Source organism: Glandiceps talaboti, chromosome 3 (genome assembly GCF_964340395.1).
Source record: "Glandiceps talaboti chromosome 3, keGlaTala1.1, whole genome shotgun sequence".
Taxonomy (NCBI): domain Eukaryota; kingdom Metazoa; phylum Hemichordata; class Enteropneusta; family Spengelidae; genus Glandiceps; species Glandiceps talaboti.
In genome coordinates, this window is record NC_135551.1 from 10,152,919 (window position 1) to 10,179,716 (window position 26,798).

Sequence of the window (26,798 nt, forward strand, 5' to 3'; positions counted from 1 at the left end):
GCGAACTTGTTACCAAATACATGATGCACATTTTCTAAACTCAACAACTGAGTTATGTATTCTCTGCATTAGTGCATGCTTAGTCAAATGACAATCTTTTAAGAGTTTATTTTTAGTGAAAATGAAAAATATTGTGTCTCAAGTGCTTGGTTCAAGACTTTTCTTCGACCATCTGAATCCAATAAACAGATAATAAAAAACAATCATGAATTCAAAATCAAATCAAATCAAATCACAAATTCAAAAAAATAATAATCATATTTTCAAAATGAATTCCAATTTTATTTTGGAATGATTTACTTTCTCATTACAATGAATTCAAACAAATACATTTCCACTTTTTTCTCCTTCAAAATATTCCTGTTAGCAATTCAAGATCTTGGTTTTTAACTTCTGAAGATATGACAGAATGTAGGCATACACATGTATTGTAATATAATACATTAACGTGGCCATATGGTTGAGGATTCGATATTGATTTTTGATTTTTTTTTAATTTATAAAACAAATTTATCATGGCTACCTACTTGGAAAACCAACTTGGAAAAATATTGACCAAGTCTGTGTTTGTAACTCAATATATTGTAAAAAACCTTATAAAAAAATTGTACATACAATAACAAACATTTTACACATTTATTAATGTTTTGCAATTTATTGAGTTACAAATGACTTGACATATGTTGTTTCACATTGATTTTTCTAGTAGGAAGCCATGATAAAATTGTTTTATAAATTAAAAATACTGCCAATGGCAATGTGCACAAATGAAATCTAATGTCTGACCTACACATACAGCGAGAGATACACACCTCAAACATGAAAACACCCCTACAGGATAATGGAACATCCAATGGACTTTAGCCATAATTATATAACCATACATTATAGACTTCCACTGTAAAAGGGCTTTTGATAGCAAATCACTCTTTTGGACGTAACTTGAAAACCACAGATCGGATTGCTTTCATTTGAACAAATTTTCATCTACACACCATAAGCAATGTCCCTACCAAATTTGAAATCAATTGATCCAGCAGTTTCTCACTTTAAGTTGTTCACATACATGCACACACACACACACACACACACACACACACACACACACAAATTTGCAAACACACACATGGACAAAACAAAACTGGATGCCTATAGCAGGCTGATCAACCTCAGTTCAGTTGCGCTAAAAATTCAAAAGAGAAATCCTCATTCATATGGCTACTTGGAAAAAATCACATGCATCTTGTAAAATATTCTATCATCAGTTCAATCGACTAGTAAGACATCCATCAACGCAATTTCATTTTCTCGATACACTATTATGAAAAGCATATGTACGGGGAAATCAGAGTTTGTCATGATAATGAAATGATTAATAGAAAATAAGAGTGATTTTGAAAAAACGTGATTTTTATAGAATGTTGTGTACTCTCTTTAAATGCAATGCATAAGTACAACCTTCTTTACAATCATTCCTAGGGGGGAAGGGCAAGTCCATGGGGAGGCATTCTGGCACACCAGAGCTTATTTTTCTTCTGTGAAACATTGAAATGTACTCTGGCAATGTGAACTCAATGTTTGACATCCACATGCAGTGAGAGAAACACACCTCAATCATGAGAACACCCCTACAGGATAATGGAACATCCCATGGACTTTAGCCAAGTGTAACATTATAACCATACCTCATACACTTCATAAGATTGACTATTTTGATAGAAAATCTTTCTTTTGGACGTAACTTGAAACCGCTGATTGGTTTGCTTTCATTTGAACAATTTTTTATCTAGATGCCCAAAGTAATGTCTCCACTAAATATCAAGGCAATCGGTCAGGCAGTTTTTGACTTTAAGTCGTTTACATACCCCCCCCCCCCACCACAAACACACAGGACTGTGAAAATGACCAGTTTTGTACAGACCCTCACCCCATCTTATCATATGAGACACCACCAGCAAACACCCTTTAGTCATCTGAGACCCCCCCCCCCTCCTCCAGCAACCACCCTCTATGTATGTGTGACTTTGCCATATGTATGTCATCATGTTGAAATTCAAATGAAATATTGCTTGAAACAGCCTAGTGAATTTTTTATATAAAAACTTTGTTTCCATAATTCTTATTGCACTGGTCCATGTTGTTACTGATTGTAATATTATGGTATACAATGACATCAGCAATTTATGTAGTCAAGATTTAATCACATCAGCAATTTCTGTAGTCAAGCTTTAATGACATCAGCAATTTATGTAGTCAAGCTGTAATGATATCAGCAATTTGTGTAGGAATGATGCACTGACATCACAAGTTTTCAGTCATAATTCAATGACATCATCAGTATATGTAGTCACAAAACAATGACATCGTAGCTTGTTTACACATTATTTGATGACATTATTTGTGAAGCAAAATTGCCACATCAAATACTGTACATGTATTTGTGTCACCCCAAACAATGGCATCCTGTTAAAGAACTCACAGTCTCCATAAATATTAGCAACTTGTTTCAGAAAGAAATGATTTTTATTATCACAAATCGTCCAATATTGCTTCAAACAGTCCTCAAAATCACATTAGATACCTTTATCTAGAAACTACATAACTACTACTAATAAACAAACTTAAAAATTTATCTTTTGGTCCATTAAAGTGACAGAGTCAGTAACTGAGGACTATGTCAGTCAGTTAGCATACAAAATATTCAAATATAAACATATAATATATTCTAAACTTAGGAGCAAATTAATATTGACATCATGTGATAGCACAGTTTGAGTAGGCACAAAACGACTTGATAACCTGGACTGATATTTTTTTCTGATTTTTTTGGTAACCAAAATATTATGTCATAATGTAATTTTAATGTATCTAAATATCTTGTGAAAGTGCTACCAGTTACTTAAATGGGTACAAGTTGAGTTTATATGTTTTTTTGGGTTGTAATTTTTTCCTGCATATTAAAAGTTACTCACAGTATTCTACTTACTGATGTATACTTAACCATCACTTGCAATTGGCTGAACTCAAACCTGGTATAAAAATATAACTTACAAACAATCCGATGACATAACTTATTATTTCATATTAAAACATGTATAGGAACTCCCTACAATGCAATCAACAGTTCTAAGAATGCCAGAACACAAATTGCAACGTCATAGAAGGTATGCATTGACATTAACATTATACTAGCAAGTATTTTTTGGCAAGTATTTTCATGTAAGCAAAATGCTTATAAACACAGCTTGTGCCACTTTAACACGATTTTTAGTAGATGTAGGTGAAATAATATAAGTATTGAATGAAAATAACCGCCACGAAAATGAAAACTGCAGACTGTGTCTCTTTAAACACGTAATTAATATCACATTAGAGGAACTATAGCAGTCTATTGATGTATAACATGTTTGAATGTGCAGATTGAAGTATTTGATTGCTGACTGAATTGTACATTCTCGCAAACCAAAGCTGCTATTTCTTCCGCGACAGTGTGAAGTAACTTGGACGGTGTTGTAAAAGAGGCTGTGGTTTATGAAGATGGAACAGTACGGCTTATTTGAGTGGAGAACGAAGTATATGATGTCGACAGGAAGGTATCAACTCTACAACTAAAAACCTTGGATTGCTACTACTCAATTTTTACTACCATCAACTCTCAACTCTAAAAGTAGTTAAAATTTTACGAGGGTTAAACTTTTCGCCAAGTGTTGTGTTTTCATTGATACCATATTGTACTGCTATCAAGGAGGGGGGGGGGGGGAATACCAACAAGGGACTGATCTCTGCTCAATGTCAAACGACTTCTGGTAACTTTCCTTGTACTTTTCACGCGATGAAAGCTTTAGGTAAATACCTTCCACCATTACAAAACAAAAAAACATACAAGACAAACTCATCTGAAGATCAAAAGAAATACCCGATACACAACATCTTGGTGTCGAGAAAGTAGACACCTTTCATTTTTCAAACACTTTACAAAACACCATTTTTTAAATAAAAACAGGCAAAATCCAAAACATTTTATGAAATATTTTCACAAATGGTGATTTCTAATAATACTCGGCTTTGAAAAAGGTTTTATTTAATTCACTTAAATCAGTTTTCATGAATTTTTTTAGACAATTGTTTTTCTAAGTATATCGTTTAATTTATTGTTTTGCATTATGTGCCAGTACAGGGGGTCACACCGCTGTCTACATTGCACCTTGTGGACTTGTGCAGAGAGTTACAGAATAATGTATTACCGGTAGTTGTACAATAAAAATGACAATTATCAGCTAGGTTTATAGTTTGATACATCTAGGTGGCTAGGTAGGTGAATATAAATGTCATTTTTTTAGTTTCAATTTTTAGATAGTATATATCAAAGACTGCAATACTTACTATTATAATAATAATTATAATTTCAAATTAATGTGGCAGTAGTAAGTTATCAACTGATATAATCAGACTATTAAACATTGGTCAATTTCTGAGATTAAGTGAACTCTCTAAATTTAGTTACTTTATTACAAACTATGCAAAAAGTGCCAGAATCCAAAGAAAGTTGTAGAATTTTAAATGCATTGTACTATTAAAGATACAAACCTGTAGGACAACAGTTTCCTCATAATGATAATTCCACTCATGGTGTTGCCATGGCAACAATTCCATATCTGCTACTGTCATGAAGACAGTTCTATCTGTAATGTTGTCATGGCAATAATTTCACCTGTGATATTGTCATGGATATACTTTCACGTATGATGTTGTTATGACGATAATTCCACCTATGATGTTTTGCTGTGGCAATAAATTCACCTGTGATGTTGCCATAGCAATAATTCCACCTGTGATGTTGCCATAGCAATAATTCCACCCATGATGTTGTCATGGCAATAAATCCACCCATAATGTTGCCATGGCAATAATTCCACCCATAATGTTGTCATGGCAATAAATCCACCTATGATGTTCTCATGAGGATATTTCCAACTCTGATGTTGTCATGGCAATAATTCCTTCAATAATGTTGTCATGACGATGACTCCACTTGTGATGTTGTGGAAGAAGGACCACCTGCTTGTTCAGAATTTTCCTTTTTTTCGCTAACTTCTGATTTTTTATCGCCTTCTCCCTTATCAAGGAAACTCTCCCATTGCTGTAGTCTCTGGTCTCGTTCTTTTTGTGTTTCTTCAATTTGGTAATCTGTAGTTCCATCCCACCTTACAGCAAGGATTCTTTTCTGTGCAAACCATCTAGTAATAAGAAAGCAGATACACACACAAATCTCAAATTTTAACAACCGCCCAATATTTATACAGGTCAGTAATAACTTCAGTTCTTGAAATTAATTGACACTAAACAAACTCAAAAAATGATATTAGTATGAGACCTATTTTTGTGAAAATTGTTGGAAAGGATTCTTGAAAACTAACTGAAATGACACATTTTCAAACGTGTATGATCAATCTACGTAAACAACATCAACCATTCTTCAAACGAAGACTAAAAAACTCCATGTCTGCCTTATTCATGCATAATGTTTGATATTGTCTAATTTCATCATGTGAGTTTGAAAATGTTGTATTTTAAATTGGTTTACAAGAATTCTTGCAGCAATTTTCACAAAGTGAATTCATACATTTTTTAAAATAATAAGTAGACTTATAGAGCACCTAATCTCTGCAAGCAGAGCTCGAGGCGCAGAAATGGAAAAATTGCTCTATGGTAAAAGGAAATATGGATTCACAGACACTGGATACTTGGCAATTGAAGAAGGCTGAGACTAATGTTTAGGGAGATAGGTCTTGAGAGAACGGCGGAAGGATGTAAGAGACTTGGAGTGACGAAGATCGAAAGGAAGATTGTTCCACAGCTTATTGGAGTAAAAAAAATTCATATACAAATTTACAGCTTACCAATATAAAACTGAAGTCATGAACAATCTAAAAATCCAGACTTCCGCAACCTTTGTTTTTGACAACTTATCAAACACACAATTTACATGTCAAGCTGCATGGGAGATTTCCACAAGAACTGCAACCAGATTAATCGCCAGTGCAAAGACACACACAACCCTGATGCCACCAAGCAACTTGATCATTCCAACACGAGGTACATACTCCATGACTGCCGCTAAGCAGTCGATCATTCCAACACGAAGTGTACACACTCCATCACTTCTCTCTCTGGAAATCCCAGTAGCAGATTCCGCTGAGTCTCAAAACAACATGTCCTTATAACCCGTTGTATAGCTCCCATTTATCTTACATTGCTATCGTGCATAGAGAGTACTGGCATGACAGTCAACACTGTATAGAAAGGAATAGCTGTGGGGATAACTAACAAATCTGTCATACCAAAACATCATCATTAAGATAGCTCTCATACTTCACATACAGGTAACCCCCTAAAGCTTTACAAGGGAAAGTGCTACAAAAATACCACGATGAATAACTCCATATACTGTTGCAGTGTTTTTAGCTAAGGTTTGGGAGCCACGGTAACAGGGGAAGAAAAACTAATAATTAAGACTTACAGATATTTTCAGCAAGTTTGCTAATGTTTGGGAACGTTTTTTGCACGTTTTTTTTTGCTAAGTTTTGGGAATGCCGGCAAAAGAGGAAGGAAATCTGCTACAACTTGCATAGAATTCCAGCATTTTCACTAACACTTGGAAACCCTAGAGGCGGAAAATCTGGTAAGACTTGTATATGTTCATTGTTTTTGTTTAAGTTTTAGGAACCCTGGTAACAGAGGAGGGAAATGTAGTAAACCTTTCCTGTGGATTTGTTTAGGTTTGTCACCCAACGTAGAGAAAGAGAAATCCAGGAAAACTTGCATACTTTAGTTTTCCAGTGTCCATGTCTGTTACAAACATGTCCTGTAACCTGCCTGTGGATTTCTAGCTATGTATCACAGGAAAATAAAAAAACTTTCACTTTTTAGTCCTTTAACAAGTCCTTCACACGTCCATGGTTTGATATGAGTTATTTGTGGTATTTTCATGTCTTCCTTGTCATTTTCACAATCAACATGATTAATGCAGTCTGAATTACACCACAATGCGGTCTTATTATACCACGCTTACTCTCTTTGACACTTTGATATAAATACTTTTCAAATACTACTTACTTCACCCACACAATACTGTTTATGTTATTAACTATAGTGAAACTATTTGTAAGAAAATTGTTGGAAAATACCAACAGACTGACATTGCAGCTGGAACATATTAGGATTCAATATAATATGCTAGAAATGTATCAAATACTTAAACCTAACTTTTCAACAATACTTTCACTATCAAAATATTTCCTTTCTATTTGAGACAGTTTTTTCTGTTTGGTTCTAATTTTTTATTTTGTTTTGAAATGAATAAAAACAAAAGAAACTTAAAAAAAGTAATATCTGAATTTTGGCAGTATGGTGATGGCACATCTAGATGGCACCATTTGATAGACTTTGGAACTATTATTTGCCAACTTCACACAAATTATGTGGCATAAAAAGGAAAACTATAATCTATGCTTTCTACAACAAAAAAGATTAGTTAAGTGTAATTTATAAAAAAATATTTTGTTGCTAATTTCCATATTTTGTGAAAACCAGAAAACTATGTACAAAACTAATTTTCTAAAAACTGAAAGGTCTTATTTTTCTGCCTCTTCTTAGGTCAATGTCCAAAATTTAGCTGCAAAATATGAAAACTATCTATGTACAGTTTTTTACACTGTCACTGTACGTTGTTTCAATTCTACCTGCCATTCAATGCACCAATACAAACATCTCAATCTTACCTGCCATTCAATGCACCAATACAAACACGTCTTACCTGCCATTCAATGCACCAATACAAACATCTCAGTCTTACCTGCCATTCAATGCACCAATATAAACATGTCTTACCTGCCATTCAATGCACCAATACAAACATCTCAGTCTTACCTGCCATTCAATGCACCAATATAAACATCTCAGTCTTACCTGCCATTCAATGCACCAATACAAACATGTCTTACCTGCCATTCAATGCACCAATATAAACATCTCAGTCTTACCTGCCATTCAATGCACCAATACAAACATGTCTTACCTGCCATTCAATGCACCAATACAAACATCTCAGTCTTACCTGCCATTCAATGCACCAATACAAACATCTCAGTCTTACCTGCCATTCAATGCACCAATACAAACATCTCAGTCTTACCTGCCATTCAATGCACCAATACAAACATGTCTTACCTGCCATTCAATGCACCAATACAAACATCTCAGTCTTACCTGCCATTCAATGCACCAATACAAATATCTCAATCTTACCTGCCATTCAATGCACCAATACAAACATGTCTTACCTGCCATTCAATGCACCAATATAAACATCTCAGTCTTACCTGCCATTCAATGCACCAATACAAACATCTCAGTCTTACCTGCCATTCAATGCACCAATACAAACATCTCAGTCTTACCTGCCATTCAATGCACCAATACAAACATCTCAGTCTTACCTGCCATTCAATGCACCAATACAAACATCTCAGTCTTACCTGCCATTCAATGCACCAATATAAACATCTCAGTCTTACCTGCCATTCAATGCACCAATACAAATATCTCAGTCTTACCTGCCATTCAATGCACCAATACAAATATCTCAATCTTACCTGCCATTCAATGCACCAATACAAACATGTCTTACCTGCCATTCAATGCACCAATATAAACATCTCAGTCTTACCTGCCATTCAATGCACCAATACAAACATCAGCTTCTTCCGCTTCCTTGAATTTGACTGAAGCCACACCATCAGGATGTCTCTGAGTGATAACAAACAAATGGGAATTATTTGATATTTGTTTACTTTTTATACAGGAACTTGAACACTGACATATAACAGTCCAAATTGATGATTTTGTATTTTTTAATGACAGATGTTTAAACTAAGACCAATGGCATCAGAATCAACCATAAATAAATGGCAGGAAGATTTTGATTGGTTTATGAGGACAGGTTGACATCAATAATGGCAATGGGTGAATTTGATTGGTTTATGAGAGGACAGGTTGACATCACTGTCATCAGTAATGGCAATGGGTGAATTTGATTGGTTTATGAGAGGACAGGCTGACATTAGTAATGGCAATGGGTGAATTTGATTGGTTTATGAGAAGACAGGCTGACATCAATAATGACAATGGGTGATTTTGATTGGTTTATGAGAGGACAGGCTGACATTAGTAATAGCAATGGGTGAATTTGATTGGTTTATGAGAGGACAGGCTGACATTAGTAATAGCAATGGGTGAATTTGATTGGTTTATGAGAGGACAGGCTGACATTAGTAATAGCAATGGGTGAATTTGATTGGTTTATGAGAGGACAGGCTGACATTAGTAATAGCAATGGGTGAATTTGATTGGTTTATGAGAGGACAGGCTGACATTAGTAATAGCAATGGGTGAATTTGATTGGTTTATGAGAGGACAGGCTGACATTAGTAATGACAATGGGTGAATTTGATTGGTTTATGAGAGGACAGGCTGACATTAGTAATGACAATGGGTGAATTTGATTGGTTTATGAGAGGACAGGCTGACATTAGTAATAGCAATGGGTGAATTTGATTGGTTTATGAGAGGACAGGCTGACATTAGTAATGACAATGGGTGAATTTGATTGGTTTATGAGAGGACAGGCTGACATTAGTAATGACAATGGGTGAATTTGATTGGTTTATGAGAGGACAGGCTGACATTAGTAATGACAATGGGTGAATTTGATTGGTTTATGAGAGGACAGGCTGACATTAGTAATAGCAATGGGTGAATTTGATTGGTTTATGAGAGGACAGGCTGACATTAGTAATGACAATGGGTGAATTTGATTGGTTTATGAGAGGACAGGCTGACATTAGTAATGACAATGGGTGAATTTGATTGGTTTATGAGAGGACAGGCTGACATTAGTAATGACAATGGGTGAATTTGATTGGTTTATGAGAGGACAGGCTGACATTAGTAATAGCAATGGGTGAATTTGATTGGTTTATGAGAGGACAGGCTGACATTAGTAATAGCAATGGGTGAATTTGATTGGTTTATGAGAGGACAGGCTGACATTAGTAATAGCAATGGGTGAATTTGATTGGTTTATGAGAGGACAGGCTGACATTAGTAATGACAATGGGTGAATTTGATTGGTTTATGAGAGGACAGGCTGACATTAGTAATGGCAATGGGTGAATTTGATTGGTTTATGAGAGGACAGGCTGACATTAGTAATAGCAATGGGTGAATTTGATTGGTTTATGAGAGGACAGGCTGACATTAGTAATGACAATGGGTGAATTTGATTGGTTTATGAGAGGACAGGCTGACATTAGTAATGACAATGGGTGAATTTGATTGGTTTATGAGAGGACAGGCTGACATTAGTAATAGCAATGGGTGAATTTGATTGGTTTATGAGAGGACAGGCTGACATTAGTAATAGCAATGGGTGAATTTGATTGGTTTATGAGAGGACAGGCTGACATTAGTAATAGCAATGGGTGAATTTGATTGGTTTATGAGAGGACAGGCTGACATTAGTAATGGCAATGGGTGAATTTGATTGGTTTATGAGAGGACAGGCTGACATTAGTAATAGCAATGGGTGAATTTGATTGGTTTATGAGAGGACAGGCTGACATTAGTAATAGCAATGGGTGAATTTGATTGGTTTATGAGAGGACAGGCTGACATTAGTAATAGCAATGGGTGAATTTGATTGGTTTATGAGAGGACAGGCTGACATTAGTAATAGCAATGGGTGAATTTGATTGGTTTATGAGAGGACAGGCTGACATTAGTAATGACAATGGGTGAATTTGATTGGTTTATGAGAGGACAGGCTGACATTAGTAATGACAATGGGTGAATTTGATTGGTTTATGAGAGGACAGGCTGACATTAGTAATGACAATGGGTGAATTTGATTGGTTTATGAGAAGACAGGCTGACATCAGTAATGACAATGGGTGAATTTGATTGGTTTATGAGGACAGGTTGACATCAGTAATGGCAATGGGTGAATTTGATTGGTTTATGGGGACAGGCTGACATTAGTAATAGCAATGGGTGAATTTGATTGGTTTATGAGAGGACAGGCTGACATTAGTAATAGCAATGGGTGAATTTGATTGGTTTATGAGAGGACAGGCTGACATTAGTAATAGCAATGGGTGAATTTGATTGGTTTATGAGAGGACAGGCTGACATTAGTAATGACAATGGGTGAATTTGATTGGTTTATGAGAAGACAGGCTGACATCAGTAATGACAATGGGTGAATTTGATTGGTTTATGAGGACAGGTTGACATCAGTAATGGCAATGGGTGGATTTGATTGGTTTATGGGGACAGGCTGACATCAATAATGGCAATGGGTGAATTTGATTGGTTTATGAGGACAGGTTGACATCAGTAATGGCAATGGGTGAATTTGATTGGTTTATGGGGACAGGTTGACATCAATAATGGCAATGGGTGAATTTGATTGGTTTATGGGGACAGGCTGACATCAATAATGGCAATGGGTGAATTTGATTGGTTTATGAGGACAGGTTGACATCAGTAATAGCAATGGGTGAATTTGATTGGTTTATGGGGACAGGCTGACATTAGTAATAGCAATGGGTGAATTTGATTGGTTTATGAGCGGACAGGCTGACATCAGTAATGACAATGGGTCATTTTATTTATTTTTTTTGAGAAGATGGATAGCAACTAAACTATGAGATAAACGTTTCAGTGGCTTTTGCGGACAGATGGCAACAAAACATGAAAAAACAAAAACATGAACAGTTTATTGATATGACAGCCAACCAGTCACCTACAATCTTACCTAACTGAACTAATGTTATACTAGACACCTTTTCTTTAATTTGATTAAACAGTGCACGGAAATTGCAATAACCTAAGGACAATGTCAAAGTTCAAGGGTCATATGAGGTCGCTGACATACTTACATCAAATATCATGACCTTTTTGACTTCTCCAAATTTTCCACATTCTGCTTTCAAATCATCTATGATTTCATTTATAGCCATGGGATCTTCCTGTGAAATATAAACATAATCGTACACATAATTACACAAAGTGTCAGGAAGATGACAATAAAACCACAAAATGTAACAAAATTCAATATTTTCATATAATATATATATACCCAACATTCGTATAGAGTTGTACAAAGTTGAATCAGTTAAACTTTGTAGAGAAAGCATAAAGTTTTGTTTGTTTTCAGGAATTTGACAAAACATGTAGCATTGATAATTTGGGAGGGGGGGGATGGGGATATAGAATCATCTCAGGTAAAAGAGCGACTTTGAGATTTGATGTACGGATAACACTACATTAACTAGACATGCCAACACGTTGCAATCGTTATAACTGCTATAATTCAATAATGACTATTTGAGTACCTAATTTAGAATATTAAATTATGATTTACTTCAGTAGAGGACCACAGGCCATCCATCATTCAAAGAATGTGATATTTTTTACATGACAGTATTGGACATAAAGTTAATATGTCCAATAAATAAATAAATGTAATAAAAGAAATGAAAATATTTATAGGTGTTGGGTTCGTTCATACCTGGACAAAATTCTCTTTTGGTTTAAAAGACTTAAATATAAAAATTGCAAGATGATGTATATGGTGAGGGTTTGTGGTAGAAACATGAGAAATACAATTTTCTTTGGTTGGAAGAATATGAAATTGTTCTGGAATATAGCAAACGTTGTAAATTTCATATAATTGGCATATCAAAAGAGAGTGGTACCCATCTTCTTTAAATGAAATTGAAAAAAACTTTAGAAATTTTATGGAAAATTAAAAGTTTATGTTATAGTGGCCATAATGGATGAGGATTGGGTATTTATTTTGGATTTTTTAATTTATAAAACAATTTTATCATCATGGCTTTCTACTTGAAAAATCAATGTGAAACAACATAATGCCAAGTCCTTGTTTGTAACTCAATAAATTGCTAAAGATTACTAAATGTGCACGTACAATAACAAACTTTTTACACACATTTTTTATAGCTTTTTTACAATGTACTGAGACACACACAGAGACTTGGTCTATGTTTTTTCACATTGATTTCTCAAGTAGGAAGCCATGATAAAATTGTTTTATATATTAAAAAATCCTCTTTCCATAATTTAACAAGTAACTGATTGACATCTGTAGAAGTGGGAGTGTGTAACCCAAACGTAGGAAATCCTCTTCATACAATGTACTGGATTATTAGCGAGGTGCTTGGGGCATAAAATTTGTTCCAGGAGACAAACTCACCCAACAGACAAAACACAAATTGATACAAGCAGCTTGATGGCATATACTTGTAGTGTCTCTAAAGTTAACAGTCTCCTGTCACTTCGACCTCTGAATAGCCATGCTATGACCTCTGACCTGTCTACTCTATCCATAGTGCGACCTTTGACCTCCTTTACACTAAAAGGTGAATTTTTGTCGAGGGGGCATACTTTTGTGTTGGGTTTCAATGGAAGTTGTAACAGGAAGTGGTCTATTTTGAGAAAGTTGGATGGCTTGGGGGGAGAAATGTAATGATACTAAACCATAAACGAAGTGATGTTGTAATGCTAAAATACACTTCTAGGTTCAATCAAAATGACTTAACTTACATACTGACATATTTGAACATGATGCTTAGTATTTAAGATTCACATAAAAATAAATGATCACTGATTTCCAAATGTCTAAATAAATTGTGTATATTAGGCTTTCTAGCTGTGATTTTCTCATTGGCACATAATTTCAGGTTAAGCAGGGTGGGGGGGGGGGGGGGGAGGGGCGAGGGAGGGGTTGAGGGTAGTAAAATAACAGCATGGTTATTTTTGTTGGAAAGGTTCTCAATGATTTGAATAGGGTTGAGGAGATTTAGGGACAAGAGGTGGTGCAGAGAGGGCAGACAGAGAGAAAGATGGCGTTTGAGGGGAGCGGAGAAGGTAGGGGGATGTCTGGGGATGTGAGGAATTGAGGGTGGGCTGGGGTGATTACAGATGAGAGGGAAAGATGATGACTGGGTTGCCATGAGGGGAGTTGAGGGAGGGCTATACATGGGGAGAGCTGGGACGATGATAGTTGAGAGGAGTACTCGAAGGTTGGGTTGCCATGAGGGGAGTTGCTAGGGCTACATTTGTACATGGTGGGGGGAGGGCTGGGATGAGAGTTGGCAGGGCTAGATAAGGGTTGGGTTGCTATGAGGGAAGTTGAGGGAGGACATGGAGAGGTTTTTTCGAAAGAGGGGTGCAGAGTTGACGGAGGAATTGTGAGGCAGGATGGAGCTGAAAGGAGTTGAAGAAGGGATAACTTAGGAGGGGAGAGTGACATCATATCAAACTAAATCAAAGTTGGATTGGGTAAACTTCTTTTGAACATTTAGCAAGACAGGAGTTTGATATGTCTATGGCAAAAACATTGTTAGGAGAAGAGTAAACTCTTGCTTCATTGAGTATTTATACCAAGCCACGCTGTCCCCTGGTACCATCCGAGTTTAAACTACTACTGTGTAGAGAGACAAACAAGTCATGCTATCCCCTGGTACCGTCAGAGTTAAACTACTAACTGCATAGAGAGACAAAGAGTCAACAAATCAATATAGACTAGGTAGAACTATGACAAGAATGTGTCATTGCCACCTCACTTTCTGTGACACAAGTTGTAACATCTATCATATTTGTCAAGTGCTCTCCAAAGACATTGTTGCTTTTTCGAAAATATTAAAAGTTGATGGTGTGAGCTGAAATTTTTTTTGAATGCTAACTTTTGTAGAGTATCAAACCATCAAGAAAGTGATTTGGTTGAGACAAGGTCTGCTTCTCAATCAAAAGTGGAAGAGAATTTGTCTATGCAAATTTGTCTATGTGAGAATGAGATTTGAATTTTTGTATGAAGGAAAGTGTTTAAAAATGATATTTTGTACATGTTGCGAGTTATTTTTACGGTCGTTACGATATCTCGTATGAAGATGTGCGATTCTGTTACAAAATGCGATAATTTCTTTCTTTCATGCAACATCGTGGAATACCCAACCATGAAAAAATATAAAAATCTTGTATAACATTGTGCATATATATTTTTTTTTTATTGAAAGTTAGTCTGATGGCAGTCAAGTCATTTTATTTGATGGTGTATCATTTTGTTGCAAAATACAATTTTTTTTTTTGCTGTATTTGATCAAATAAGTTTCTAAGCTTTGAATACTTGTGAAGTGTCAGAATACCGTGGCTTGTGTATCAAAACAAATATTTGTATAGAGAACAACCACAGGCCAGGACCCCTTAATTCAGACCCATCGATATATTTGGCAGAAAACCTGAAGAGTCAAAATTCCTCATCGGATCTGTCTACATTTTTCTCAGCACCCTGCCACTTGCATTTTGGCCTAAAAAACACACACACTCTACAATTCATTATGCTGAAAGTGAGACTTAAGCAATTGCTGTGTAAACAGCTCTAGTAAACAGCTTTAAAATTGGCAGCTTAGAGCTGAACAAAAAGTTAAACAAGCTATGAAAACAGATAGTCAATGCTAGGCATATAACGGCTGTAACTTTTATTCAATGGATTGAAATGGTCTGCCCGAACAAACACCCCCATCACGTCTATTGAGAGGTGGCCAAAGCGGGAGTGTACACTTAGACCAGCGTAAGTACCACAAAATATGTCGAACAACACACCAACAAAGAGCTTGTATTGTTGTTAGACGGGCAATGGATTATTTGACAAGCGTCTGATGTGATGTTCGTATGGCTGACAAACAACAGCGTGTCCAATGTAGGTAAAAACATCAAATGGTCGTTTAACAATAGGGATAACTTGATAGTGGTGAAGGCACATTGTGACTACACAATACGGGCAGCTACACCTTTGCAAGGAGGGCTCCATGGCCCATTAAGAGATACAATTAGACTCAACAAATAACTTGAATACCGACCATTGTGCAGGTGCACTGGGGCCAAACATGGAGTTAACTTTGCCTTGTAAACAAGCACTATGATTCTGTAGTGTGTTTTCAACTGCCTTTTGTTACTCTCAGGTTAGGAGACTCTCACCCTTGGGTGGTCTGCCCATCTCTGTCACAGCATCAGAGTCTACATCACTGTACATGTACCCGCTAGACTTGGTGCCGAGATCTCCCGGACTAAATACTCAAAAAAAAAAAAAAGTTGTTCTACTATGTATGTTCCTACAGACAGTGCTATGTCAAGACAACCATCTGATGACATGCTGCTTGCAAAATAACAGCTCAGAGGCGATTTCAACCACTTTAAACTACTACAAACTGTGTATTTTAGCAGAAAACAAACTCCACTCACACTGTACAAATATTGCATCGCAAAAAATAAACTTAGCTAATTGCAATACAAAGGTAAAAGAGCCATGGTACATTCCTTACATGTATTGTGACTACATACAATAGTTCAAGTCAATTAACCTGAATTTTATGAGCTAAAACATAACAATGTTACTCTTTACCAGGGCTCGAAATAATGATACACAATTTTCTTGTCCATTGGAAATTAAAAAACACTTGTCCAAATCAGAAAGTAGTTGTCCACAAACTGACTATTTTTTTTGTAAATTTTATTGAGGATGTCCTTTACTTTTGACCAGTTTGTGCCACCAAGCAAGTTACAGTATCATAACCCAACTTCTAGTTTAAGTAAACTCAGGAAATCTGAGCTGAGTAATCATTCGTATGCTTCCATTTATATGTTCACATATAACTTTGAAAGTTTCTGCAGGTACAGGAAAGTTTTATTTATATTAGAATGAGTGAGTCAAGGTTTTAAAATTGAAAAGACAAGAAATTCTACTTGTCCATTCCCTATTACTTTCAACATCACCTGCTGAGTGAAAGCATGACTCAATAACGCCTGTCGCTGTTATTTGTACACAATATTTCATGTGTGTTTGCTCTGTTGGTGCCCGTTTTTTATTGTGTACATGTAATTCATAACGAAAAAATGTTGTGTGAGATGGAGAAACTTTGAAACTCTATATTCTTTCTAGTTTGGTAGTAAAATATACTGCAAACATAAACATTTTTCGCCAAAGACTTATTTCCGCTAATTTCGCTGGAAAACAAAAAACACACAAAAAAGTAGTGACTAAAATATCTTCTTGCACATGAACACAATGTACCAGTCTGGTAATTAGAGAAAAATTGGTCTTTGAGAATTTGCTGAAGACTGTAAAATCACAATATTTTGTAGTAGTGAAAATATCTAAGTTTATTTACAGTTGTAATATATGTATGTAAACTTCAAAGTGTGAGGATTACATTTACTAGTACGTTCAAAATTCATTTTTGTTTTAAAAATCCAAATTCTTTGATCCTGACGGACAAGGAATTCAAAGCTAGAATTCAATCAACCTTTTTAATAATCTTGAGTATCTTTCATTGGAAACCAACAAACTGTTAACATGACAAGGAGGAAAGCCATAAATATGACAATTCCATTGAGGACGACATATAAATCTGGGTATTCAGTTGCCATGGTAACATGTATAAAGCCATAAACACAATATATCTCAATTGATCAATATGAGAATTTAGACAGAAACAATTCAATGGATGGGTCATTAATTATCAGTCACAACATATTAATTTCTGTACCATTTCAGTTGACCTTTGAATGGAAGAACATTACGTTTCCATGGAAACTAGTACTATTCTGACAATCAAATGATGTATATTCCAATGCAAGTAAAGAAATTACATCAAATTTTTTCATTAAATTAGTCAACATACCCCCAGTACTGAAAAATTTAAAAAAAAAAAAATTCCTGCATGAGAAATGGAAATAATTATCACCACTCTAAAGGAAAACAAGTGTTCAAATTTTTCTCACCAGGTCTACATAATATACTTTTTATAGGTACCCATATTCTTGTGTAGGAACCCACGGTTTGAACCAACATTTGTAGAGGCTATTCTAAATCACAACCTACTCTTGATAAGTAAACATAATCCTGATGTGAGTCGAGGATAAATCTCTTTCCAATCATCATGAAATATACGGCAATCTGATGATTTCCCCCCTCTGTTGATTTTAACTGAGATTTGAGAATTTGTTGATAGTTTGCTTCAATTAAAAGTAAGTAAAAGTTTAAAACTTTCTACTTTCTGAAATGTATTCTACATAGTTACAGAAATAAAGAAAGTGAAAAACGAGACAAAAGAAACTATCCAGCTTAGGTTCCCATCATCATGAAATTTACACAAATCTGGCGATATTTTTTCATTGGTTTTTATAACTGAAATTGAGAAATTCAATGGGTTTGAGTTTTTGAATAATGTAAGAGTAAAGATTTAGAAATGTTATTTCGGGGGTGGGGGTGGGGTGCTCAATGTATAGCAACTAGACTAAGGTACATTGTACATAAGGAAATAATTGTATGAGTAAAAATACACAAGAAGCAGCTTTGATTCCCATCATCATCAAAAAAACTTGGGAAATCCGAGCCACTACAGGTGGTTATAAGTTATAAAACTGAGCACAAGGTAATTAACAGGCAACACTTGATTTCAACAAGACCCTTGACATACTTCTTGACTACAAGCCATTGTCAGTACTCTAGGCTTTGGTTATGTATAGTATAGTATAAAGGGCAACAGTTTAACTGCAAATGGACTGACGGGCTCCTTCCTAATACAAATTGCCTCTGAAGTGGCACACATCCTTTTTGTGGCATTTGAGTGATGTTTAGAGAGGGAATTGAACTAGCAGACGTGCTCTTAACAGCGTACTACTTATTTGGCTTAATGATGTTATCTGTACTTCTAGTATTTCCAACTTCAACAAAAAAGCTGTTCTTACCTTTCATAAAAGTTTGCCCTAAACAGAGAAAAACTGACTTTAGCTTTCATAAAAGTGCTTTCACACAAAAACAAACATGCTGTGAAAACAGTGGAAAAGGAGAAATTACTGTGAAAAGAAAACATTAAGTTTCCTATGGAAAGCTGCACTATTTTTTATGGTTACACATTATAGTGTTTGTAAATGCCTTCAGAAAGGAAAAGATTTCCCGCCAAAATATTACAGACACAAATTTTAGGTTTTTTTGTAATTTTTTCTAATTTTCTTCCCAATTTTAGAGCAAAATAAATGAAAACACATTTTAAAATGAAATTCAGTCAAAAGTTCTGCAGAAAAATGACAAAATTTACGCGAATTTTCCCAAAAAGTGATATTTGTTGGCCAGGTGGCAATGAAAGGTTTTCGGTCTAGCATTTAAGTCTGCTCCAGTATGGATTAGTCACGTTGGTTTATTTCTCATCACAGGTACAACACATTCCACACATCTTTGTCAGATTATTAAATCTCTATAGAAGGGGATCAAATAAAACAATCAAACAGGAATTTCTCCAGACTCTTAATTCTCTAAAAATGGACGTGTGTCCATCACAAGTTTTGTGGTCAGACCCCAGTCTAGACTATAAACATTAAAACTGTTGTTGTTTTTCTATTTTCCACTGGGTTCACCACATTGATATGTGGTTCATGTTACCATTGGAATATACAGCTCAGATGTAGCTGCAGACTGTAACTATAACCTTAAGTTGTCGTTTTGCCATTTTCAACTTGGGTCACCATATTATAGCTAGTTCATGCTAGTACTGAAAAAATGGAGTTCAAGTCAATGCAGTCTATGTTATTAATAAACATTAAACGGTTGTCATTTGCTATTTTCACTGGGTTCACCACATATACCAAGTAGTTTAGGCCTAAAATGAAATAATTGTTTGGTTCCGGTTACCCGACCCCACCTAGTTTTTCACTGCCGACCCGAAACTATTTTTTTACTTATTTGAGAAAAAAAGAGAGATAAAATTGTGAAAATTGTCAAGTCCAATGAGAAATAGTGGATGTGGAAACTGACATCGACTTAAAAAGACAATATAAAACTGTTCTTCCAATCTTTGGCTATACACCTGATGGGAAGAAACCAAAAACACAGAGACCATATGGAAAACAAAGGAAAACATACCTACCTGTACTAGACTCACGTCCAGATAAAAACAAATATAATAAAAAAAAAACCTATCAACCACCTATTCTAAAATTGAGTGTAACCGAAACCACACAATTTTTTTTCTTTGGCCTTATATTAATGTTAAGTTCAAATTTTGGGATCGCATACATGTATAGTCGAGAGACTTGGCTATCTGGCTTGAAAAATGTCATTCATCAGTACAAATACATCAACTTGATCAAGTCAAAGATGTCCAAGTCTCTGGGCTAAACAGTATACATGACATTGTTCTTCAAGTCAGTGTTTTTGGTACGATTTTGGGACCTCGATAACAGCTGCTAGAGGGTGGGGAATCTGGTAACTTTCATAGATTTCTGAATCAATACCTAATTGTACCATATGGTTGGTAGAAACATAACAGTATAGTAGTAATCTCCAGACAATAAGATTTTTACACTGACATGTGGTATGTGGATAACATTGTAACTAAACATGCAGTTATGATGTAGTCCATAAACTCATTTTCTGACTCAGCCTTTAATCATTTTTGTTCAGAGCGATATGTAGCTAGTACAATCACTCTATCAGCTCCCATGCTTTAAGCATTTAATACTGGCATATCCAACCCAAATTTAATACAGTACAAGGTATAGATACGCAAGATTTACTATATATTGTACTTGCCCCCTCTGTTACCATGGTTACCAAACCATAGCAAATGAACACTGGTCATATATGGATGAAGATTGGGTATTTATTTTGGATTTTTAATTTATAAAACAATTTGATCATGGCTTCCTACTTGAAAAATTAATGTGAAACAACGTATGTCCAATAAATTGCAAAAGATTAATAAATGTGTAAAATCTTTGTTATAACAAACTTATAACAAACTTTTTTTTACACATTTTGTAGTTTTTTTGCAATGTATTAAGTTACAAACACAAACTTGGTCAATGTTGTTTCACATTGATTTTTCAAGTAGGAAGCCATGATAAAATTGTTTTATGAATTAAAAATCCAAACTAAACATCCAATCCTCATCCATATGGCCACTTTAAAAAGAAAAAAAAATTAAAAACAGAAAAATATAACAATTTCATATTCTGTATTTCATATTATTTATCATATTCTCTAAAAAAATTGATTTACTAATAAATTAAGTTGCTTCCTAGCTGCAAAGTTGTTAGATCATCACCAACAACACCTCTTTTATGGCACCATCAGAGACACACCATCGAGAGGTTGATATTTCACAGAGTAAAGACGGAAGATATATCAGTTCGGGTTTGAGAGAATGAGTTGTTATTATAATGATGTTTATATAATTCACATGTATCATAGAGGCAAAAGAAAACAGAGAAAACCACAACCATCACAAAAAAAGTCAAGTTATCAGACTGTCAAAACAGTGGTTGTACAGTATTTTACAACGACTGGTAAAAATAGAGTAGTGTTATATCTTGATAGACTTTAATGCTACAATCAGCATGCCTTGAATACCAACGTATGTTTCCACCAATATAACTTCGTACCTTTGTTATCCGATAGCCTCAAAACATGTGACAGGACAACACACATCTCAGGGGGGGGGGGGAAGCTGGGTTGTTCTCGGTGCTACCTTTTGTATTTGTGTCTGTTATCACTCCATGGGTACACATGTACAAGCAGAACGGGATCAATGAATTTTGACATGTGGGTCAGAGTGGCAAACCATGACTGGTTGACCTTTGACCTGAGTGATTTTACTGTCTCGGTTCAAATGTAAGTACCTTTTTTTTGAATATCATACCAGATACAAAGAGGTTTGTTTTCAATTGGTTCTGTGCACAGCAGCGTTTGTACATCTGCTTTGTATCACCTTTTCTCTTTGCATCTGTATACATGTAAACAAATGTTACATTTTTGTACAAGTATACTTTTGGAATTTGCAACAGGGCTGTACATATATAGAAAATAGACGTTTTTCCTCATTTGCCTAAAGTTGTACGACACATTTATAAGCGTGGTACAACATTTTTTTTTGCACTGTACCTGAATTATAGAGGAGAGGGTGTCTTTTATTGTAATCAATAGAGTGAAAGTGAAAGTGTGCCTCGGGGATGAATTTCAATGAAAATCAAAGTTGTTACAGTGCTTCCAATCAAAAGTATTAACGATAAACTACTGCAACATTTACCAAAGTAGGTCTGTGTCTTTGTATCGGTATGTAGAATTTAGTAGGGTCAGATCAACGATATGTTGCAATTGTGTGGGTCATTTATAAATCAAACTTAAACAATTTCAATTTTGGCGCATCTTCTAGTCTATACCGAGGTTTGTTGTCTAATACATCACTTTGTACATCTATAGCCATGATGAGATCTACAATACACAGGGTTTATTTGCAAAAGGGAATATTGCATGCCAATTCGATGACATATCAAAGTAAACTGTGATTCAACTTTGCCGCTGAGTAGGCAATATTGTGACTACTATTATAATGGCAAAATCTACATCAATGCGAATGTTTAAAATGGATCAAGATAGATGACTGAAGGCAGATTTTATGTAAATCTCCAAAATTTTTGTAACAATTGCACCAACCAATCAACCTCATTGGATGAATAACTGCAGGTTTTATGCAAATTTCCAAATTAACTTGCAGGGATCACCCTGGCTCCAGAGCTGCATGAGCCAATGTCCCATTTGGAGAAAATGAGTGAGACAATTTGAAAACTGTGTGGGACGGAAGTAAAAATATGGCAACTGTATGTGCGTCATGTGTATATTATACTGGTATACACTGTAACACACACACACACACACACACACACATATATATATATAATTGTGATCATAAGCCTATGGATTTCATATCAACTTTCATACTAGAATTTGCTACTGTACAAATAAACACAGTACATACACATCAACATATTAACTTCATGAAACATTTATTTCATAGGAAAATACCACGTCAACGGTCTATAACTCCTATACTTGTCTTGCATTGTACATCATTGTCCTTAACTGTAGATTTCTGCGAAGGTAGCAGATCATTTCTCCCTTGTCCTTATCGTGACGCAAAAACGACCCATACATAGCCAGCCAATTATTTTGAAATTTCCGGTTTGTCTTGCGACCTACACCAGGACATACCCATTCTTCGTCCTCACTAGCGAATGTAGTCGAATCCAGATTAGTTCCCAGCGAAGGAGTAACTTTTGTACAATAGTCCAAGATAGAGCATTTGCGTTTCTTGGTCCCACTCGTACCAATCTGATATTTGATAGGCTGGTTTTCCTGTATTTACCTTTATTCCATCGTTATTGCGTCTTTTTCGTGAGTTTTTTTCCCCCGGGCGAATGCCAGTTTTTTTTCCCCCGGGGAAAAAAACTCACGAAAAAGACGCAATAACGATGGAATAAAGGTAAATACAGGAAAACCAGCCTATCTAATATCAGATTTTAATCAGATTGCACTCGTACTGGCACCCGACGTCTTTGAAAGCTCCATTACGTACACATGTACGTGTGACTAATCAGTAATGAACATTTACTGTATCAACTCCGTTGATTTGTCGATGAGCGCCTGCCTTCATGTCGGCAACCAATCATAGACACTGTTTGAAAGGGGCATGATGCAGATAAACCTTGCCGCCTGAGGGCAGCAAAAGACATGCGTAGTATGCGCCTTGTACGTTTGTAGTAAACAAAAGCTTAGATATGATGTCGCGTATCTATCACAGTGACGCGCTATTAGTATCGACGGTGCGATTTTGTGTCCCAATTGAGTTTTCTGGACGCGATATTTTTGTTTTTACAGCGCAAATAGCGCGTGATTGCGGCCCAGAGTGATCCCTGAACTTGTGATAATTGTAGCAATCTATCAATCTCATTGGATGAACAACTGCAAATGTTATGCAAATATCCAAAATTAACAATTGTGCCAAAGATTCAACCTCATTGGATGAATGATCGCAGATTTTAGGCATACTTCTAAATTAGCAATTGTACCATCCAATCAATCTCATTCGATAGATGCCTGTATGCAAATCCTATGCAAATGTTTCCATTAAACATTGCATCAACCAATCAATCCTCATTATCCCACTATATGCAGATAATATACACATCTTCATCCACACATGAGTCCAACAAATCAATTGTTTAGTGAAAAGTTTCTTGTGAAATTCAGTAACTGTTTATTCCATCAGATGAGATGTACAAGTAGCCGGCTGTTATTCTACTAGAAGTAAATGTAACATTAGAATGATCACTCTGTCATCACATAGCCAATACATCTTTACTTATGTTGTTGGTGATGACAGATAGATCCTAAATGATGCCTAGCTATATATGTAAGTAGATCAACGACACACATTGTACACTACTGGTGAACTTTTTAACAGTAAATTAACCAGTTTTGGTAACATTGACAGAGACTTCAGTACTGGTGAACTTCCCAACACTACAGCTAGGGGTCAGTTTTGGTAACACTGACATACATTGTAGACTTCACAACTGGTGAACATGTTAACAGTACAGGGGTCAGTTTTGGTAACACTGATGTAGACTTCACTACTGGTGAACCCGTTATTACATACACGTAGAGGCCATTTTGTGTTACAGGCCCAAGTTTCAATCCCAGGTTCTCAAAGTAGTGCTATCTTTATCAGTGGTACCATATCAATTAGACAAGACAACTCTTTTGATGAGGACTAAATTTGTCTACAACTTTGCCAGACAAGATACTGCTTTAATTGCCAGAAAGATAATCCTATTCCTAATAATGTGACGGACATTGGCCTTACTTACACAGTGATTCTGAATACAACTGATGTACTTGATTATTGGCGCCAGTGTTGTTCGTTTCATCAACCTTGCATTGCATAACTTCTCTAGAACAGAGTTATACTAATTGGTAAACCTGGCTTTCAAGCTAGAGGCTTGCTGTACATTTGGGGTGATGCATTCTGGGAAATAAACAAAGTTAGGAGTTTCACATCTCTTGAACTCTTACTCTTAGGGAGTTGCAAGTTTGCAAGATTCCATTCTGTTTGTATGAGTACGATTTATAAGCTGAAGAATTTCTTTATTCAAGTTATCCCTTCACATCATGTGTTTGTGTTGTTGTGTTTCATTTACATGTACATGTATTCCATCTGTATATATTGTTGTTGCAATGTAATGGGAAAATATTTCTTTTCAAAATAAAATTATTCAAATGAAAAAAAAAATTGCTGAAAAAAGTACCTTTCTCCACTATGTCATCACAAAAATTTGATTCATAAGAGTGAAATAAAAATATGTCTATAAATAAACATTAAAATCACCAAGTTTCATGTTTCTACGAGATTTTGACAGTAAGTTTTCAGTACTGAAGATTTTGACAGGTTTTAAATGTCGTGGCAATTCATAGACATCATGGCTACTCTTTGAGTGCACACTGGATTTTCAAAATTCGTTCAGGGGATGACCACAGAGATCTGAGTGATGGGCTAAAATTCGATTGATATATTCTCACAGTTATTTGGTTCATACTGAGTTGTGGGTGTTTGTGTAGTCTTGGCGACTGATTCCACTACTAAAATGTGCCAATCAGGGTCAAATTTTGTGACCTTCCATAAATTGTACCATATTTGCGGAGCTACGAAACATTGGAACATGACATATTTAGTATGATTTATGGAATGAAGGGGAAACTATACAAGTGTAAAAAAAAAGCCTTCCAAATGTTACGAGTTATTGCCAAGCATCAGTTCCTTTAATCAATCATTCTTCTGACAATTCACTTGTAAGACATACATGTAAATAATATCCATTTATTAACCTTCAAATGGAAATCAAATCAATTTTTTGACATTTTGTCTATCTTTTCCGATGAACCCATGGCACCATTTACCTTGAACTAGTTTTGCAAAAAAAAAAAAAGAAAAAAAAAAAGACAGCCACTTTCAGCTAACTTTATTATGTATTTTTATCTTGATTTATATAATATTGATACAATGTAGATAAAGATGACATGTCAGACCTGCCGACTCTATACAAATGAAAACAAAATACAACTAATTGTAACATTGTTACTTGGTGCGGTCTCTGAAGTCTGGGACAATGTAAACAATGTTACACTTCATGGAGTCTACTATATGTACAACTTAGGGGCTGGGTAGTAACAATGTATCACAATGTTGCAATTTACATACTCTACTACATGTACAAGGGGCTGGGTAGTAACAATGTATCACAATGTTACACTTTATGTAGTCTACTATATGTACAAGGGGCTGGGTAGTAACAATGTATCACAATGTTACAAACACTACTACATGTACAAGGGGCTGGGTAGTAACAATGTATCACAATGTTACAATTTATGTAGTCTACTATATGTACAAGGGGCTGGGTAGTAACAATGTATCACAATGTTACAATGTTACAAACACTACTATATGTACAAGGGGCTGGGTAGTAACAATGTATCACAATGTTACAATGTTACAAACACTACTACATGTACAAGGGGCTGGGTAGTAACAATGTATCACAATGTTACACTTTATGTAGTCTACTATATGTACAAGGGGCTGGGTAGTAACAATGTATCACAATGTTACAAACACTACTACATGTACAAGGGGCTGGGTAGTAACAATGTATCACAATGTTACAATGTTACAAACTCTACTACATGTACAAGGGGCTGGGTAGTAACAATGTATCACAATGTTACAATTTATGTAGTCTACTATATGTACAAGGGGCTGGGT

General features: G+C 35.5%; 1 protein-coding gene and 1 long non-coding RNA gene across 2 annotated transcripts in view; one reads left to right on the forward strand and one right to left on the reverse strand.

The window, feature by feature from the left end:
- LOC144432644 (uncharacterized) overlaps nt 1-26,798 on the forward strand; it is a 73,892-nt gene that overhangs the window by 42,762 nt on the left and 4,332 nt on the right. The window lies entirely within an intron of this gene.
- LOC144432643 (17S U2 SnRNP complex component HTATSF1-like) overlaps nt 4,508-26,798 on the reverse strand; it is a 45,386-nt gene continuing 23,095 nt past the window's right edge. Inside the window, exons 6-8 of the mRNA XM_078120907.1 lie at nt 12,000-12,089; nt 8,729-8,808; nt 4,508-5,237 (exon numbers count right to left, since the gene is read on the reverse strand). Of these exons, the coding sequence (XP_077977033.1) occupies nt 5,015-5,237; nt 8,729-8,808; nt 12,000-12,089 (393 nt within the window). The 3' untranslated portion in view covers nt 4,508-5,014. The remainder of the gene's footprint in view (nt 5,238-8,728; nt 8,809-11,999; nt 12,090-26,798) is intronic.